At 48.0% G+C, this 18,196-nt stretch overlaps 1 protein-coding gene across 1 annotated transcript; it reads left to right on the forward strand.

The window, feature by feature from the left end:
- Nucleotides 1-32: 32 nt before the first annotated feature.
- Nucleotides 33-4,973, forward strand: LOC120905533 (protein roadkill-like). Its single transcript, XM_040316396.1, has 3 exons — nucleotides 33-415; nucleotides 4,105-4,330; nucleotides 4,965-4,973. Exons 1-3 carry the CDS (start codon nucleotides 33-35, stop codon nucleotides 4,971-4,973), a joined length of 618 nt encoding a protein of 205 aa, XP_040172330.1.
- The last annotated feature ends 13,223 nt before the right edge of the window (nucleotides 4,974-18,196 follow it).

The following is an 18,196-nucleotide window of genomic DNA, read 5'->3' on the forward strand; positions in this document are numbered from 1 at the left end:
CCGCAGCGGCAGCAGCCGCCGCGGCCGCAGCCATGTTACCCATGCTGCATCCGAATCCGTCCTCCTCCTCCTCCCCGACGCCCTCGTGCTCGTCCAGCTCCTCCTCCCATCAGCCGCCGCTTCACAATCCGCACGCACACCATCACTCGCATCACCACGCCCACCTCAATGCGCATCTGCACGGGGGCGTCCCGGGCGCGCTGTCCTCCCCGCCGCCGGCCAAGGTGTCGGCCGAGCTGGTATCGGGGCTGTCGCACCATCTTTCCATCCTTTCGTCCTCCGCATCCTCGCCGAACTCCTCCTCCACCTCCTGTGCCACGGCGTCGCTGGGCCATCGGCTTCAGCCGCCCCACCATCTGTCGCACAACCTGCACGACCATCACCATCACTATCTGCAACATCACCATCATCAGCAGCAAGAGCAGCAGCAGCAGCAGCAACAACAGCAGCAGCAGCAGCAACAGCAGCAACAACAACACCAACAACACCAGCAACAGCAGCGCCATCTACATCCTGCGCTGGGATCGCCCCGGCTGTCGCCACTGCACGGCAGCTCCCTGCTCGACCAGCACGCGAGCGCCTGCAGTATCCCGGGCAGCATCCATAGCAGCCTAGCGACCCATCCCACCCACCAGGACAGTGGCCAGCTCGGGTACCACGGGCATGGCAATACACACGGCCACCTGTTCCGGTCGTCGTACCGGTCGCTGTTTCGCCATCCCGAAACGGCAACCATCGCTGCGCTGCGATCGTGCAGCTCTCCCACCCACCCGCCACATGCTACACCTACTTCAGCACCTCCCCCTCCTCCTCCGCCGCCTCCTCCTCCTCCTGCTCCTCCGTCGTCTGGGTCAGGGTCGGGAGGTTCATCTTCCGCAGCAGGGCCGAACCCGGAGCAAAACACTGACGGTGGGCCCACTATCGCTGGCCCACCCTAAAGGCAGGCACGGAAATAGCAATAGGCCACTGGGAGATTTTTTTTTTGTGTTACACTTCAACTGGCAAACGGGTCGGCAAGTCTCGCAATAGAAATGGCAACACACGAAATATCAATTGAAAGTTCGAATCTGACAACTGATAAGTACCCGTACCGTTGATACATATTGACAAATAGCGCAACGGTATGAGTGCGATCTGTTAGTGCCGTGCGTAAGCACATGGCCTGCCACATCGTAGATCGTGCGTTCAAATCCAGCCGCATGCATACACTCTCGGTGCACGACGAATATAGCAATAATTTGAAATATATATTATATATTGCGCAGCAACGATCATAATTAACGAATAGAAGGTATTTATGTCTCAGTTGATACCACATATCTTCCAATTATCAAGAAGAAGAAGAAGAAGAAGAAGAAGGAAGAAGAAGTAAAATACAGCATTTGAGGGGCAAGAGTGTGTAACACTCAATATTGATTAATTTCTGTCAACTAACATGTGCTCAACCAATTTGTGTTGTTGGTGTGTGTGGTATACAAGATAATGCCGATCCGTGGGCCAGTTTTTTGTGGGTGCAAAAAAGAATTATAGAGGCTAGCAGATACGAATTTAGAAAGCAAAATATATGATATATATTTAAAACACAGCATTCATTGTGTGTGGTAAAGGAAACGGCCAAAACAAGGCAGTAAAAAAACACAATAATCGAAGAAGATTCTCTTCTAAATGAACAAAACACACACACATAAAAGAAGAAAAAACAGAATAACAACGCACACACACACACAGTGGAAATCATGTGGATAGCTCGTAAACAAAGCAAGAAGATAAGTAAAAAACAACCCCCAATTGTGATAATACCGTAATACGTGTTAATTAAAAAATTGCATATAAACAAATTAAAAGCATACGAATTACTCCCCTATATGTAATTGCCGACCTTTAACCTTTCGTTTCCATGCTCCCCCGAATATCGGCTGCCATGCGGTTGTATGATTTTCGCGAATGCCTACCGCAGCAGCAGCACGTTTATTTGTTTTTAGCGTCGAAAGGCAGCTAACTGTTATCCAGCGCTGAAATGAGCGGAACTCTCTTTCCTCCGTATCGGACGGAAGCGCCCGTACCAGCGGGGTCGGGGAGCGGTTGCGCGGTGTGTGCGCCGTGGTTTTAGCGATTAAATTTGCTCAAGTTTCTACATGAACACACTACATTACATTACAACTACGGACGGCCTCAATGTAGCGGCGATAGGAGCAGCACAAAAAACCACTAGTTTGTGTTTAGTTTCAAAATGATTATTAGTAACACATGCGAACTGCCCCATCGATAATCGCGCCAGAAAACTTCGTTATTCTTCTTTCCTTCCCCTCGGTGGCACACTCAAAGAGTCGTACCGTCGCCGTGGGCCAGCATAGAAGCAACGTGTTGTTTTTGCAGACAGACAGAGAGAGAGAGAGAGAGAGAGAGAGAGAGAGAGAGAGAGAGAGAGAGAGAGAGAGAGAGAGAGAGAGAGAGAGAGCACCACATGCAGGAAAGGAAGGAAAAAAAGCAGCTATAATATCTTGTTACGCTATTTATTGTACGCATTAGTGTGAGGCCAGGCCCAATCGCCCAACTGCAAAGCCGACACGGCGAAACGAATGTATTGCGACGGAATATTAGCAGGCAAAATGGCCCAACGGCCCCCGCGATAATGGCTGCTGCACTTGTTTGCACCGCTAATAATGATGATGTATTGCAGTATTTTAACTCCAGAGCGCAGTGGGCAAGTGGCAATTTTAAGTAGAAGATCAGCATCAGAAGACGAAGAAAATGGGAAAAACAAAAAGCAAAGGGAACAGGGCAAAACATTTAGCGACGCATTTACTACTTTCAAAGTAAAATAACAATCGCAGCTTTATCGACCGTTGGAGGGGGTAAGCGTGAAACAGCATTTTTCACACATTGACTGAAAACAGACGGCGTTTGTCGTTGAAAACTTGCAAACGCACAGCAGCAAAGGTCGGAAAAGCAGAAAATAAATGCACTAAATGGATGAAATCATGTATCGATTTTAGTTATTTTGTACTTTGTACAACAGGGCAGTAAAAGAGTGAAAAAAAAAAACATAAACACACCACTGGCCGGTGGTACTGAGCAGTGGGGGGAAAAAATACAACCAGTGAAAATAATAATCTAGAAGGAGAAGCAATAAATGAAGCAAGCATAGTTTGAAAAACAAAGGCTAGAATCGAAAAATGGGGATGGGTGGGGAGTGAGTAAAGAAAGGCGTTACAATTGTTTAACAGTGAAGCAAATAAAAAGCAAGCAACAAAACAACACTATCAGTGGAAAAAATTACGAATTTTGTGAACAGAAAATAGCAAGCAACACAAACGAACCTAACAAAAACGTGTCATACACACAATATACCAGAAAAGAAAACAAAAACGATTAACACACTCTCACACACAGCGTGCGTTTCATTTTAACGGTTAGTTACGGTGACGGAGGGGGGGGGGGAGGTGGGGTGCTGGTTCTATATCGATGTGAGAAATTAATCCCAAACCAAGAGTTTTCGTTGGGGAAGGGTATTAGAATTTTTATCTTTTTGCTTTATCGTAATCGTAGGGCTTGGGCTTACGGTGGTTCTAGAACGGGTCGCTCACTTACTACTTTACTTGTTAGCTTAGGTAAGCGCAAATGGATTCGTTTTAGTAGTTGCTTTTGGTTTTGGTTTCGTTTCGTTATTTTTTAGCTCTCTTTGGTTATAATTTGTTTAGCTTTGTTCTTTTTCATTGCATTTTTTAAAATATTTCTTTTTTCTTATGTTTTCCCTTCGTTAAATGTTAAACCTTTGGTTCAATTATTTTAACACCTTTTTATCTTTACTCTCTCGTCCTTCATAAAACCGTCCTCTTCTCGTCGTGCCCTGCAGCAACTGCTTTTGCCTGCGAATAAAAATGATCGAAATTAAATAGGCTGATTGCTCGCCTCTTCCCTCCCGGTGTGTACCGAACGCTACGAAGAGCTGACAGAGGCGTCGGCAGTGAACAAGAAACACCATCACCACCACCACCACCACCACATCCAAACCATTATAATGATATCGCCCCGCTTTAATGTGGTGGATGTGACCGGTTTGGGACCGCCGCCGCCGCCGCCACCGCCGGACAAAACGCGCAGCAGCAGCAGCAACACGACGGGCGGCCAGGCGCCAGCTGCCGGGATGGCACACGCCCCGGTGGCAACGACCGCGGGCGGCAGCAGCAGCAGCAGCTATCGGACGGAGGCGGACCAACTGATGCACGGCGTCAACTTTACCACCGCTCATCACTGGCCGGTGCGGCACGCCAAGGGGCTGCTGAACGGGCCCGGCCAGAACAACTGCTTCCTCAACTGTGCGGTACAGGTGAGTGTGTGTGTGGGGGCAAGTTATTCTTGTAAGATTGCAGTGTGTTTTTTCTACATTTACGTTTTTCTTAAACATAAATACGTTGGCAGGCGAGCATTGGAATAGATTTTTACTCATGTTCGTACTACTAAAGCAGTGTGGCTAGCTCTACTCTAATTCTTCGATGAGTCATCATCAGCTATACAGAATTGGCCATGTGGTATTGCTCCAACACAATGGAAACGGAAAGCATTGCATTTTGGGTTAAATCCCTGGCTCCATTCTTTTCCATTGCCAGTTCTGCAGAGTTGACAATGCCCAATTAAAGAATTACGACATCAAAATGAGAAAATCTCGAACTGGGACGTATCAATTTTGAGAATACCGTTAAGCAAATGTGTCAGATAATCTTTAGGATCACTCGTGGACGTCAATTAAACAATTTGAACCGATTATCTTCTAAATTTTACTGCGATGCTCGAAAGTTTAAACACTTACCATGTTTAGGGACATATTTGGACCTATTCCGAACTAAATTGAAATCTAGTTGAGGCGAGATGTATCACAAAACTGCATATAGCAGCTCCAATAAAGCGATCAAGATATCATTCCACATCTATTGTAACATCTTGGTTGTCGAATTACTGTACAGATTTGTTGAGATCCTACTGTAGGATATACAGGTGTCCTCAACATCCATAGTACCTGATCCACGAATGTTTGAATATATTTAGAAGTTTTTTTTTCGAGCAATTCATATTGATTTGATTCTTCGCCAATTCTTCAAACAATTCTTCAAACAACAATTTAACAAACAAATACTGAAAACCCTTTAAAATCATAGAACAAGGCATTATGTGCGTTTATTAGTAAGGGATATATTTGGACCTATTCCGAATTAAATTGAAACCTAGTTGAGCCGAGATGCATCACAAGACTGCATCTCGCAGCTCCAATAAAGCGATCAAGATATCATTCCACATCTATTGTGACATCTTGGCTGTCGAATTACTGTACAGATGTGTTGAGATCCGAATGTAGGATATACAGGTGGTCCTCAACATCCATAGTACCTGATTTACGACTGTTTGAAGATATGTAGAAGTTTTTTTTTCGAGCAATTCATATTGATTTGATTCTTCGCCAATTCTTCAAACAACAATTCTACAAACAAATACTGAAAACTCTTTAAAATCATAGAACAAGGCATCATGCGCTATTATTAGTAAGGGACATATTTGGACCTATTCCGAACTAAATTGAAATCTAGTTGAGGCGAGATGTATCACAAAACTGCATATAGCAGCTCCAATAAAGCGATCAAGATATCATTCCACATCTATTGTGACATCTTGGTTGTCGAATTACTATACAGATGTGCTGAGATCCTACTGTAGGGTATAGAGGTGGTCCTCAACATCCACAGTACCTGATTTACGCATGTTTGAAGATATGCAGACGTTTTTTTTTCGAGCAATTCATATTGATTTGATTCTTCGCCAATTCTTCATACAATTCCTTTCTGAAAGCTCTTAAAAATCGTAGAACAAGGCATCAAGCGCGTTTATTAACAGACATGCTAGTCTTGCTTAAAACAGCCAATCAGAGTAATATTTTCGGGGCAGACTTCAGCTAGAAGCTCTGAGAAGTTTCTAACCAGCCGCGCGAAAAAAAAAAAGATGCCCAAGACACAAACGAAGGACACACACTCATCGGCGGATGGAAACTTCAGCGCGTTGCTTCCTTTTTCACTCCCGGGCAACACGTTTCCTTCTCACAAACACAGACACACACACATGTAGATCTATCTATATTCTTCCGCTTTTCACCGTCGGCAACCGCAGCCTATACCCGTGCACCGAATGTGAAAACATAAATTATCCACGCTCGGTGGAGCTTTCCCACACGAACCAACCATGCGGACCGGAACGGGGTGACCAAGGGGGTCCCACGGCAAGTGCACACACACACACACACACACACACTCATCAGCGCATCTGCGTGGAAACGCTGTTCACCGAGCGAGTTCACTTGGGTGCTGCTTTCTTTCGTACAAAACCTCTACCAGACGATGACGGGGGCTTATGGTGGCCACATGGTACCCGTCAGGTGCCTTGAGAAAAAAAAAGATGGCAGTGCTGCTGCTGCTGCTGTGTAAATGCACATGGCCTGTCCACCTGTTCCGTCTGCCACGCGTTTTCAAGAGATTCGTTTGCCGCGGACACAAAGTTTTAAAGGGTTTTTGGTTTTGTTTTATCTTTTTTTCCGCCTTTTCTTGGCTGCCAGAGAGAGAGCAGGTGGTGGTTCTGTTTCCCTTCTTTCCCTTATTTTTGTTGCTGTAGAATTTACTTTGTTCTGCTACCCAGCTCCTTTCGGGCGTAATTTGCTTTTGATTTTTGAAACCTCGTTCTCGAGATCGCTTTTGGGGAGATGGAGCAAAAATGAGTCATTGCGTGTGCGCTTTTCAAGTTGATTTTTTTTTTAAAGCACACGAAAGCACGTCCAAACAGAGCAGAGGTTGACGGTGAAGTTGCGCCTGCTCGGTGCTTCGCACAACCAACGGGTGTGGAGTACAACGAATGCGGGAGGCTGTCACACGCTGCTTCCTTTTATGATAATTAGCACCGGGCGTGCGGGACATTATGCGTTGCGTTAGAAGCATGTTTTAATTTCCTGCCCAGCCCAGGAGGGTTCTGGGTGCAACAGTTTTTACTCCAGCTTCCAGTCCGCGACCCCCCTGTCCAACCACTTGCCGGTGCCCGGAAGGAAGGAAAAAGGAAGAACGAGCGATAGTGCAAACAACTTGTGCCCGCGCTGCATTGCACCGGGCCCAGGCAGGTGTGTACCGTTACGCCTGCAATCAGGCGTCCCGCAGGCAGTTTGGGGGGAAGGGGGAGGCAAAAAGGGGCAAATGGGGGACAACGGGTCGATTGATATGCGAACCAGAACCATCAATTTATCGAACGGCAAACGGGGAGGGGACTTGCTTTTGCCCGATTTGGCCCATCATTTGCGAGACATCAACAGGTGCTAAGATGTGCGTTTGGCTTCGATGGGGAACGTTCGCTTCTCCCCCCCCCAGGGCGTGTGCGTTTAATAACGCGCAGCGGAAATGATTAGTGTGGCACACGACGACCACAGACCAAGGAAGCTGGTCAGGTGGCAGCAAATGGGGGTTTGGAGGGGGGGGGGAGGGAGCCTTTCAATAATTGCAGCTTAATTACATACCGTACTGCCGGTAGTGCGTACTGCGCGCAACATCCTGCGACACAGCGTAGATGCGTCGCCACGAGAACATCCGCCACCGGGAGGGTTCGTCGCCTGGTAAGCAAATATTCATATCCGTTCTAGAAGCGGCGCCGGTAGCGCTGTGGCGCTGTGAGTTCCTCGCTAGCGGAAGGCTGTAGTAGCGTCGCATGTTGGGCTTTACAAGATAACATATTAGCATATCTCGACCCCTTTGCCCCTCTCGCTTCTCATTACGGTTGTAGCGATAAGCGTCTGTACGGTGTGTGTGTGCGACTCCATTCGTTGATGTTGATACAATTTAAAAGGCTTAAGCGGGCCGCGTACGTGTCTGTTTCAACTGCTTTTAAAACTGATTTCGCTTAGACATGCGTCAGACACACACATGCACACACACACACACAATACAAAGTGTACTACATACACCACATACTGACGCTGTTAGGCAATACCGGAGCTGGCGTACGGAAAAAAAGCGCGATCGTAAGTAGCTTACTTGCCCCCAAAACAAAAGCACACTTTCATGCACATTTCACCTGCGCTTAATTTTCCTTTTTTCGGTATTTCGGCTACCCATTTTCCACCGCCTCCTCGCCTGCTGCGAGAGACGCTAAGAGAAGAAGGGGGGGGGGGGGAAAGGAGGTTGAGTGCAGTTTACCGATTATTTTCGGGCCATCAGCATCCAAAGCGAAATTTGAAAGGAAAAACGAAACAAAAACCAAACCAAAAAATCGCTGCAAAAGAAGCAACACATTCAGGCGTATCATATCGGTTTCATTCTCACTGGCGTTTGTTTTTTTTTTTTGCTCTCTATCTCTCTTTCTCTCTTTGTGGGTGAAACTGATTTGCATCTCGCGCTTGCTGTGCTTGCTTGCGGGTAACGACATAAAAAAAAACACATTTCCCGTAGGCAATTGTCCAGCGTGTGTAAATGAGTGATAGAGGGAGAAGAGGCGAGAAAAAAAAAAAGCACCAGACACAAACCGCACACAATTTTCACTCTGGTGGCAGTGTGTCTGACTGCGACCTTCTTTACGGCGTGTGTGTGTGTGTGTGTGGATGAGATTTCTGCGCTTGTTCCATTTACGTACGCCGCACATACACGTACGCTGAGCTAGTTTTCCCCGACCGCGGTGTGATAAGGCGGAGATGAGCCGTGCGCGCGCACACATTTACGCGGGTTGTTGGTGGAACCGATGGGACACAATTTTGCGCTCGAGAAACAATGAGGAAGCTGCCCTGGTTGCTAGAAATTATGTAAAAAAAAAGTATTTTATAATCATATATCGCAGCCTAGCACAGGCGCGGAGCGTCGCGCGTTCTGTTGCGGTGTGCTTTGCTAAATCCGGTTGAAATTAAGCGCACCGGTAATGAGACCGGCCCTGTGGTCGAGCGGGATTAGGGGGGCGTGTGATTCGTTTCGTTCGTTTGCAGGCAGAGATCGAATCTGCAAAAAAGCGCATCTTTTATCTTGCTACCAATCGCGAATAAAAAGAATTGGAATTGTTTAAAAAATGTATGTTTGGTGTACGGATTAAAATAAAATAATAATAAATGGGAAAAATACGAATCGCGCAAATACTTATAATACTTTAAAAACATTCTTACGAAATCCCCTTGTGCGCCTTGTACACATTAAAAAGGGTTGAGTAAAAAGGCATCTGTGGTGCTACTACACGCTTTTGCTCTCCGTTTTTACAGTAAAAAAGCAAAACAGAAAAAACCACTGAATTGTTAATATGTGTCGTGCCTGCCTGCACCGAACCTCTCGAACCTCGTGTGTGTGTATATGTGCTGCCGTTTTGCCTTCCCTTCGTCCAGAAACAACCAATTTTAAATCCCTTCGCCATCGCGCGCTTAGATTCGATTCGACCGTATACGTACAACGCGCGCGCCGGGGGGGGGGAAGCGTTGCGAAAGACCTCTTAAGGAGACTAACGAACTAGTCGACGAACCGAACAGAGTGGACACACAGCAGGAGCGAGAGAGAGAGAAGAGAGACTTGGATGAATAAAGAACGACGAATTGACCGAGCGGAATCGAACGGGCAGGAATTGGGGTATGGGTGTGGTGGGGTGTCTTGGTGGTGATTTTGTTACTTCTTGGACCGCTCGGACCCGGCCCTCCCTCCCTCAACTTCTCCCCTCCGGTCGTTCGTTATCCTCCTCCCACCCACGACTCCACGGCCGATGGCCGCGCGCAAGCGAGTGGGTTCTCACTTCGGGCTGCTCGTCGCGGGCCCCATGAGCGGCTACCATTTAAAGGGTTTTGGGCCGGCCAGTTGTAGCGTGGCAGCGGGCTCCTCAAACCCAGTGCCCGGTGGGGTGCGGTGTTTTTGGGGTCTCTCCCTCTTGTGCCTGCCCGCCCCGCAACGCGAGGCTTAATGCGTTTTTATAGCAGCTTTGCTGTGTCTCCCTTGTCGGTAAAGCAAAAAAGTGAAGAAGAAGAAGAAGAAGAAGAAGAAAAACATCTATGTAGCGCGCTTGTGTTAGATATATGTTCGCGGGCATGTTTTATTCAGCGGTACCACACGCACACACACACACACACGTGCTTGCATCAATCGTACGTAGCCCGTGCCTACCACTAATGCTCGGACGAAGGGGTCAATTTAAAAAAGTGACCGGTCGTTTTTCTCTTGTTCGCCCCCTCCCCCCCCCTCCACCCTACCTCACTGGCATCCAATCTGGCGCGCTCTTTTTCTCTTTGGAGACACTCTGGGCGGCTTGGGCCTGCCGAAGCAGTCTGGTACGGCCTATTTTACTGAAAATGTCACAGTATTTCCCGTACCTACAACAAGTTGCTTTGTGTTGCAGAGAGTTTGAAAGACAATTTTTGTATAAATAATTCTAAAAAAAAAAAAACTGTAAAAAGCACTCAAAACTGCTGCCCATGCGAGTGCTCTATGAGAGAAGTAAGACTTTGCAAGCTGGGTGCTGCTGCCAATCGTCTCCAAAACGCGATGCAAGCGACGCATGGCTTTGCCTCTCCCGTGCTGGAAGCTGCTGCCCAAGCGCTGTCTCGTTATGCCTTTAAATAGCAGCGCCCGAGCACGAGAACGATGCGCCCCGTTCGAGTTCGCTGCTATAGTAGTGCACACGTTAGAAAACCGATCCATAATTCCTGCTCGGGCCCCTTTCGGGGGAGGGAAGATGAAAACGGATAACACGTAAACAAGGTGGATGGATTCGCCCCGGGCAGCGAAGATGAAAAACGTGAAAAACAAAAAAAAGAGAAATAAAAGAAGGGTGGAAAAGGTTACAGTACGGAACAACGGGCTGGGAAAAAGGAGGACGCGCGACGGGGAAGACATTGAAAAGAATTAAGCAAGTGTGTAACCTGAACTAAAGATAAGGAAGAGAGAGAGAAAGAGAGAGAAAGAGAGCAAGAAAAAAAAGGAAGGAAACCAAAAAGAGGATGAAAGAGAGAGAGAGAAAAAAAGACAACAAAAGAGGGAGCCCTTTTCCAAAAACCTCGAGGAAGACTACACAGACGAGCAAAGAAACGAAGACACACAGCCCACGAAGGGGGGGGGGGGGGGGTGAAGTGCGGGAGAGAAGGGAGAAGCACAACAAAACAACAACAGAAAAAAAAGAGCTGTGCCACCGGGGTACCATCGAACGCTTTTAAAATCGAAAGACTTCAACCAGCGGCAGCAGAAGGAACGACGAAAAGCGACGAACCCCCGTGAGCGGGCTGCTGCTGCTGCTGCACCGCGCTCCGGTTTAACCTTTCGTCTTGAGCTACCTGTTTCCCCGCCCGGGTCCCTTCTTGTCCTGGTCCAGGGCTCTCTCTCTCTCTGTCGTTTTCTTCGTTCGGTCGTTTTCCTCCCGGTCCTTTCCGTTATGCTACGGCTATGCTAAGACGTGTGACGCAGCGTTACGATGCTTGCGAGTTTTCTCGTGTCTCGTGTATTGTTAGAGCGCTTGCTGGTTTCACCGTTCCGTTCCACACCTCCGCCACCTACCTACCCCGTCCAACACAAAACATAGCGTTAAGCCGCACGAGCATATTTCTTCTTCTTGCTGCTGCTCTGTGGTGTGCTTTGAGACAGGGCTGTTGCTTTTTCCTCTTGCTTCGCCCCCCGGGATCTCGTTTTGCCGTTTCTCCTTTGGTTTGGAGCGTCCGTTTCACCTGAGCAGAAGCGAGAAGTACGAGTTGAACGAGCGGGAGCGTTCGAACATGTGGGCGACCTGGGCAGGGACCGGAGGCGCGCGGGGTGCTGTGTGCTCGGTGTGTGTGTGTGTGTGTGTGTGTGTGTGTGTGTGTGTGTGTGTGTGTGTGTGTGTGTGTGTGTGGTGCACGATCGCGCTTGTGTGGCGCGCCGTCTTCCGAGATCCCCCAGCAGCATGATCAGTCTTCAGATGACCAACATGATCTTAAGACGTGTTTCGTGTCAGCTGCGTTAGTTTTATGTGGCGGCGACTTTCGTACACACGGCGCTCAGCGGCGAGATATTTGTGTACGCGTGTGTGTGTGAGAGAGAAAGAGAGGGATCAGTGTGAGTGTGTGTGTGTGTGCGCGCGCTTGGATTCATCGCTGTGGTGGATTCGGAATTAAAATCGGCGCAAAGCATAAATGAACGATCTGTTTGGACATCGCGCGTGGTTTGTGGTGTGTGTGTGTGTGTGTGTGCGAAGCGTTTGGTGAACTCCGCCTGGATTTATGCAATCAAACGGGGGGGGGTGGCACCATTTAAATGAGTTTTGCCAGTAAGCCGCGCGTTGTCCCACAATCAATATGGCGTCCAGTTACTACTATTAGCCGGCGTGGTGTTTGTGTTCATTCGTGAGATGAAATGTGTGTTTGTGTCTTTTTTGGTTTTTTTTCTCGCGTTTATTTGATTTAAACGCTCCAACTGCAGTGTAAGGATGAAACGTTAAACAAAACGACAAATATCAATCCCCAGCAAGGCAGCGGGAGAACGCAAACGTTCACTTCAATGTACCAACCGTCGCACACACGGAGCGCAAAACGGTGGCATCAATCAAAAAATGTTTCTACACTCAACGCACCGCAGCGCTTTCTGTAGCGCGCACGGGAAGGAAGCTGACGCGTCTTCGGCCGCAGCAAGTGCAGCCAACCAGCAACAACGCCGAGGCAACGTGCTGCACACCTCATGCGGAACACTGCGCGCGTTCTTGCCGGAAGAACGGAGGAAGCATTCATAGGAGGGACCAAAGCACCCTCGCTCCAAGTGCGCCAAGTGCATCGCGTTTTGCTGCACGTGTGCGTTTCTCGTGTGTGCTGCAGTGCGCCCGTTGGGAAGGTGGTTTGGGAGTTTGTGTTTTACATTTGTTTACGGCTGTTTGTGCGAAGAAAGTGCTATAGACTGCCAGCACTGTGCACAGGTGTATGTGTTGCGAGCGAACGTTTGAAGAGCTTTTTTTGTTAGTTCTTACACACACACACAAACTAAAAAAAGGAAATACGAGAAAACAGAAATTTGAAAACCATGAACAATCGCATTAAAGCGTCTGGCCGTAGAGAAGCAAAGCCCGTGTCCGCATCGAGCGCAAACGTGCTACCACTATAATGCTGCTGCAACAAATCAACCCGATCGGAGCGTTTTTTCAAACGTGCAAGGTAATCAAACGTTCTGTGGGGCCTCCCCAAAGCACCCGTGGTAACCGCAAAACAATTTGTTTGTATTGTACCCGTAAAGCAAGGGACGTGTCTGTGTGCGATGGGGGGGGGGCAGTCGATGAAAAATTTCATTCCATTTCAATGAACGACCCACTACTGCTGCGCTGATGCTGTGCGTTCTTACTGGCTCTCGGGGGGCCTGCGATGTCTCAAATTGCCGGCCGCTTGGTGGATGAAATTACGGCAATATGTCTCCTATTTCCCTCTTCGCTTTCGCTCGCTCTATTTCTCTCTCTCTCTCTCTCTCCCTCTCTCTCTCTCTCGTTCTCTCTCCCTCTGTTTTTCACCTCGGTTTTCCGCAACGCAACCGTAATGTCTGATGTCGCGGCAGGTGCGCGCGAAGCGAAAGGAAAACATGCGACCGGACACGATTTTGAGAACATCTGCTGTCATAAGCTCTTCTACCTTACCAGCACTCCTGAGGGGAGGCGATAGGGGACAGGGGGATAGAGGGGGGGGGTTAGCTAATGAGGAAGTGTATGACGTCTGGTGCTATTGTTATTTTTATTTTCTGACTGTATTAATTACAAACAAGTAGAGCAAATGTAAGAAGGAGATAAAGAAGAAGAAGAAGAAGAGAAAGAAGCAGGAAAAGCAAAAGAAGAAGAAGAAAAAAGAAAAAAAGATAGATGATGCCGGTTTCGAAAATCAGATAAAAATAACGCTAGACTTTTCGATCAGGCGATGGGATAAGCGACGAACCCTTCGATTTTATATCTTTTTTTTTTTGTTTTAATTTCTTTACATTTAAAACCCATTCTAAACGAACTTTTTTTTTTGTGCAAGCAATGTATGCTTTACGATGAAGTAATTCAACCATTGATTATGTTAGAAAACATTAATCACATTTTGTGTATGCTTTATTCATTACAGCTCGTATTTTGTTCCCCATCACTAATGTTCCTCACACATTTTGCTCTCCTTTTTTTTTTTTCATGTGCCCCGCAAACCCCATGCGCCCATTGCGCTTCGTGTGCGTTATTATGTGTGCGTCCGCGCATAAATCAAATAGGTGCTCTGGCATCTGGACGCTTTCCGGCGCTCGTTCCGCCAGCTACAAACACACGACTGCGGCGGTCCGGACTGCATATTTTGCGCTCTCAAGGTAAGTAGTGAGCAAATGTGGTTTGTATGAGCCGAAGCGCGCCTAGCTAGAATTTAAAATGTGTTCCACCGAAAGTCAATCTGTTTCGTTGCTACAAGAAGTTTTATAGCAACCACTGCAAAAAAAAAGAGGATACAATCTAAATTTAATTTGAAATTTATTTTTGTCGCATCGGTTTAGAATTGTAAATTTAATAGAAATGAGCTTTGTTGCTACTCTTTGCACAGCAAACGAGCGCAACGTGCCGAAAAAGAATATACCGCGAAGCGTTTCTCCCACTTGTGTAGCATAACTTTAGGCGCTTGCGCCTTGGGGAGCGAACTGAAACGCTAGCGACGCCTCCGCTCTGCCTTTGTCCGTGGTTGGTGAGAAGACACGCCGAAGGCGCCCTCTAGCGGTAGGTAACGCGAAATGCTAAATGGGCTGCTGGTGGAATTTAGATTTCCCCCCACAAATTCCTTCACTGTTTTAATGTGTTTAATGCATTGGTTTGTGATTGTAGAAAAAAAATATGCCTCACTGTACCAACAACACAATGGTGACGGTGATTGCAAGCAGAATATTGATGTGTCCACCAAGGCATTGATGATGATGGGGGGGGGTCGTCACAATCGCGGCTTCGCGCCCAAGGCTTGAGCGGCGAAGACTCCCCAACCCCCCCCCCCCACACCCTTTTTCTGCCTTTTACCGAGGGCGACCCAACCTGTGGAATTCCCATCATAATCTCTTACCAATACCAATGCAAAACCAATGGCTTTTTAACGGGCTGGGGAGAAGAGGTTAAAAATCGTTTTCGCTGTGGCTTTCGGAGCGTTTGATATGGGATAAACCGATCATGCAGGAAACATGATTCAACACTTTCAGCACACACACACACACACGTACACGACACGTACGTGTTTGTGTGAGAGCAATCTCGGTCAAACGAAATTGGAAGTTTCCGAAAGTTTCGACATTCGGCCAGGGTAGTGTTATGATTGGGCCTGTTTGGGGGGGGGAGAAATTGCCTACACGGTCGCCACCCTGCCACTGCGGGTCTCCGGGCGCGCCTTTTGTGGGTGGGAAATTCTTGCGTGAAAACTGTGTTTCACGACGACGGCCCGCTTGGTGTGCGATTATTGTGTTGCCCATTTTGGTAACCAATTTGTTGGCATTTCGAAGGAAAGAAAACATACAAAAAAGAAGCAGATATCAATAAAACCATAAATGTCTGAACGCTGCATGAGCCTTACGGTCGGAGCAGAGTCCCGCGAGCCATTAGATCTGAACATGTACAGTCAAAAGCCACGTAACACCACCGGGGACTGGCTTGCCCTGGAATGTGTCTCGCAGAGCGGAAAGAGGGAAGGGAAAGAAGACACACAAAAAAAGACCATTAGAATTCCACGCACAAAGCAGTGCGATCGGATTCGAAGAGGAAAAGGATCTTTAAGGAGGTTTAATGGAGGGTTTAACACACGGCGCGGCGCGGCGACACGGACGGTTGGAATCCTGCGACGGACGGGGGCTTTTGCCTGGAAGGAAGTGCGTGACAGTGAATACCAAATGACGAATATCCGTTTCGAATGGGTGAGTCGAGAGAGAGAGAGAGAAAGAGAGAGAGAGAGTGAGCGAGGATCCGTACCTGTTTCGGTGCTGGTTGGATTTTTTGTTGTTGTTTTGTTTTGGGCTGCAATCTCGGGACTGGGACTGGGTAATTTCCACCACGGCGACGGTGTAATTGCACTCTCTACACAGCGATCCCTTTCGGGGTGCCTCTGTGTCGTTTCCTTTGCCTTGTCACGGAGCGTTCCCGTGTGCAAAGTGCATCTTAATGGTCTGGGCTGGGCGCATGGGGTGAGCTTCGTGTCAGTGAGAATGACCCTGGTCCCAGATTGACAAGCACTCGGGAAAGCCCGCGGGAGACGGACCGTACCGGAGTGTGTGTGTGTGTGTGTGCTTTTCCTGTCCCATCGGCAGCAATCGACTGTACAGTGCAATAATTACGCTGTGCCTGTGTACCACCAACCTGCGGGGAAAAGAATCGTAAAGGAAACACGTTTTCCCGCCCGTGCCAACCGAAACGTGTTCCAGAATATTTTACCCTCACCCAGCCAGTGCATTAAGGGAATTATGTTTGCAGTTGAACACACACACACACACACAAAACATACACGCAGAGAGAGAGAGAGATTAAGTAAAGCAGCACGGAATCGAGGCTCTTTAAATCGCGCCGTAAAACATCGAAACGGCTAATCGAACTAGCTAACGGTGCGCGCGGCTTTGTGGTGAGTGTTTTGGCCATACTCACCACGACCGAACAAAAAACTCACCACAAAGCCGCGCGCGAGCTACACGCCTCGGGTTAGAACGAGTTTGTCTTGCCACTACTCGGCCTGCCGACTCCACTGCAGGATGAAATGCCACATCGCTGCAGTGGATGAAGTTTTTTTGTGCAATAAGCGACACTTTATTACCAATCGGGCACATTTTATTGAGCCCCGCTGGTGGTAAAATAAACAGGGACTGGTTTGTTGGAGCCGTTTGCCAGCGCCATCTTGGCGAGACGAGCCAAAAACAAACGAGCCTGTGTCTTACGTCTAGCTGGGTGTGCACACATGACGCGCGCGGACACGCAAAGCTCTCCTCCGTGGTCAGCCGTTTTGAAAACGGTTCACCGAGAGCCTTAACACACCTTCGAACCCCTCGTGCACCCAGCCACCGTCCAGGGAAGGGACAGATCGTGGAAGAAAAAAGGTTGATTGATGTGCTGTATATAAATACAGCACACAAAGACAGAGACACGGCGAGAAGAGGTAGCGCAAAGGTTAAGGCTCCTCAACTAACAGGTAACGGAAGGCAGGGCATAGAACAAAGCAAACACACACACACACACACACACACACACACACACACACACACACACAAAATATATATATTATTCCACACAAATGTACAGAAGAAGATCCACTAGAAACAGGCACTCTGCAAAAGGTTAAAGAATCGATAGCGCAGCTTTCCGGCAGGGACCCAGCAGTGGTGTGTCGGGGAGCGGCCCAGCTCAGGGAAAGCCACACAGTGATTCGTTGTTTTATTATTTTGCTTGCCTCTCCACCGTTGCTTTGTTGGGGTGAAAAACAAAGCAACTTTATTAGTTAGTCACCCTATTCCAACACCAACCCTTGCCCGTGAGGAGCGGTAAAACGAGAAAAAGCCCTCCGAGCGTGTGTGTGTGTGTGTGTGTGGTAAGAGGCTAAGAATAAGGCAATGAGAAGAAGAAGCCGAACCCGAGACGCAAACAGACGGAGCAGAAAATCAAAGAAGCTGAAGCTTAAAGAACGTGAGCGCTAAGGCGAAGAAGCCAGAAAGTTGTTCAACTTGAAGGCAAGAAACGAGTTTTTCTGTGTCGTTTTCTCTTTTTTCTTGCTGAGTTGTGCTCTCTCTCTCTCTCTCTCGCTCTCTTTCTCGCACACACACACACACATACACTCTCTTTCTCTCCTTCGTAAGCTGGAGCTTTTCGAGCTTCAGCCCAAGTCTCCAGAAAGATACAAAGAGATGAACGTGTTTTGCAAGAATGGTGAACGCGGAGGAGCGGTGAAGGTGTAACTGCAGAGAATGGAAAGGAGCTGCTATAAACGGAGGGCGAGCAAGAAGAATGGGGGGGAGGTACCATAAAACACAACTCGAAGGGGGTGAGTTTGTGTGTGTGTGCCTCGCTTTGATGCAAAGAAGAAGAAGAAGCGGACAGAAACCTTCGAGTAGAATCGAAAACTTGAACTGGTGGCTTTCTTGTAAGATGGTGGGTGCACGCTCAACCTCTCAAAACCGGAATAGCGCTGCGAAAAGAACTGGAAAAGCACTCCATCAGCACTCTTTCTCGCTCTCACTCTTTCTCTCTCTCTCTC

This window comes from Anopheles arabiensis, chromosome X, assembly GCF_016920715.1.
Source record: "Anopheles arabiensis isolate DONGOLA chromosome X, AaraD3, whole genome shotgun sequence".
Taxonomy (NCBI): domain Eukaryota; kingdom Metazoa; phylum Arthropoda; class Insecta; order Diptera; family Culicidae; genus Anopheles; species Anopheles arabiensis.

Bases quoted from the DNA above. Each gene is read 5' to 3' on its own strand.
- LOC120905533 (XM_040316396.1), top strand. From the start codon at position 33: ATGTTACCCATGCTGCATCCGAATCCGTCCTCCTCCTCCTCCCCGACG. The intron at 416-4,104 runs GCAAGAGCAGCA...CAAAACGCGCAG, and splicing joins CAACATCACCATCATCAGCA to CAGCAGCAGCAACACGACGG.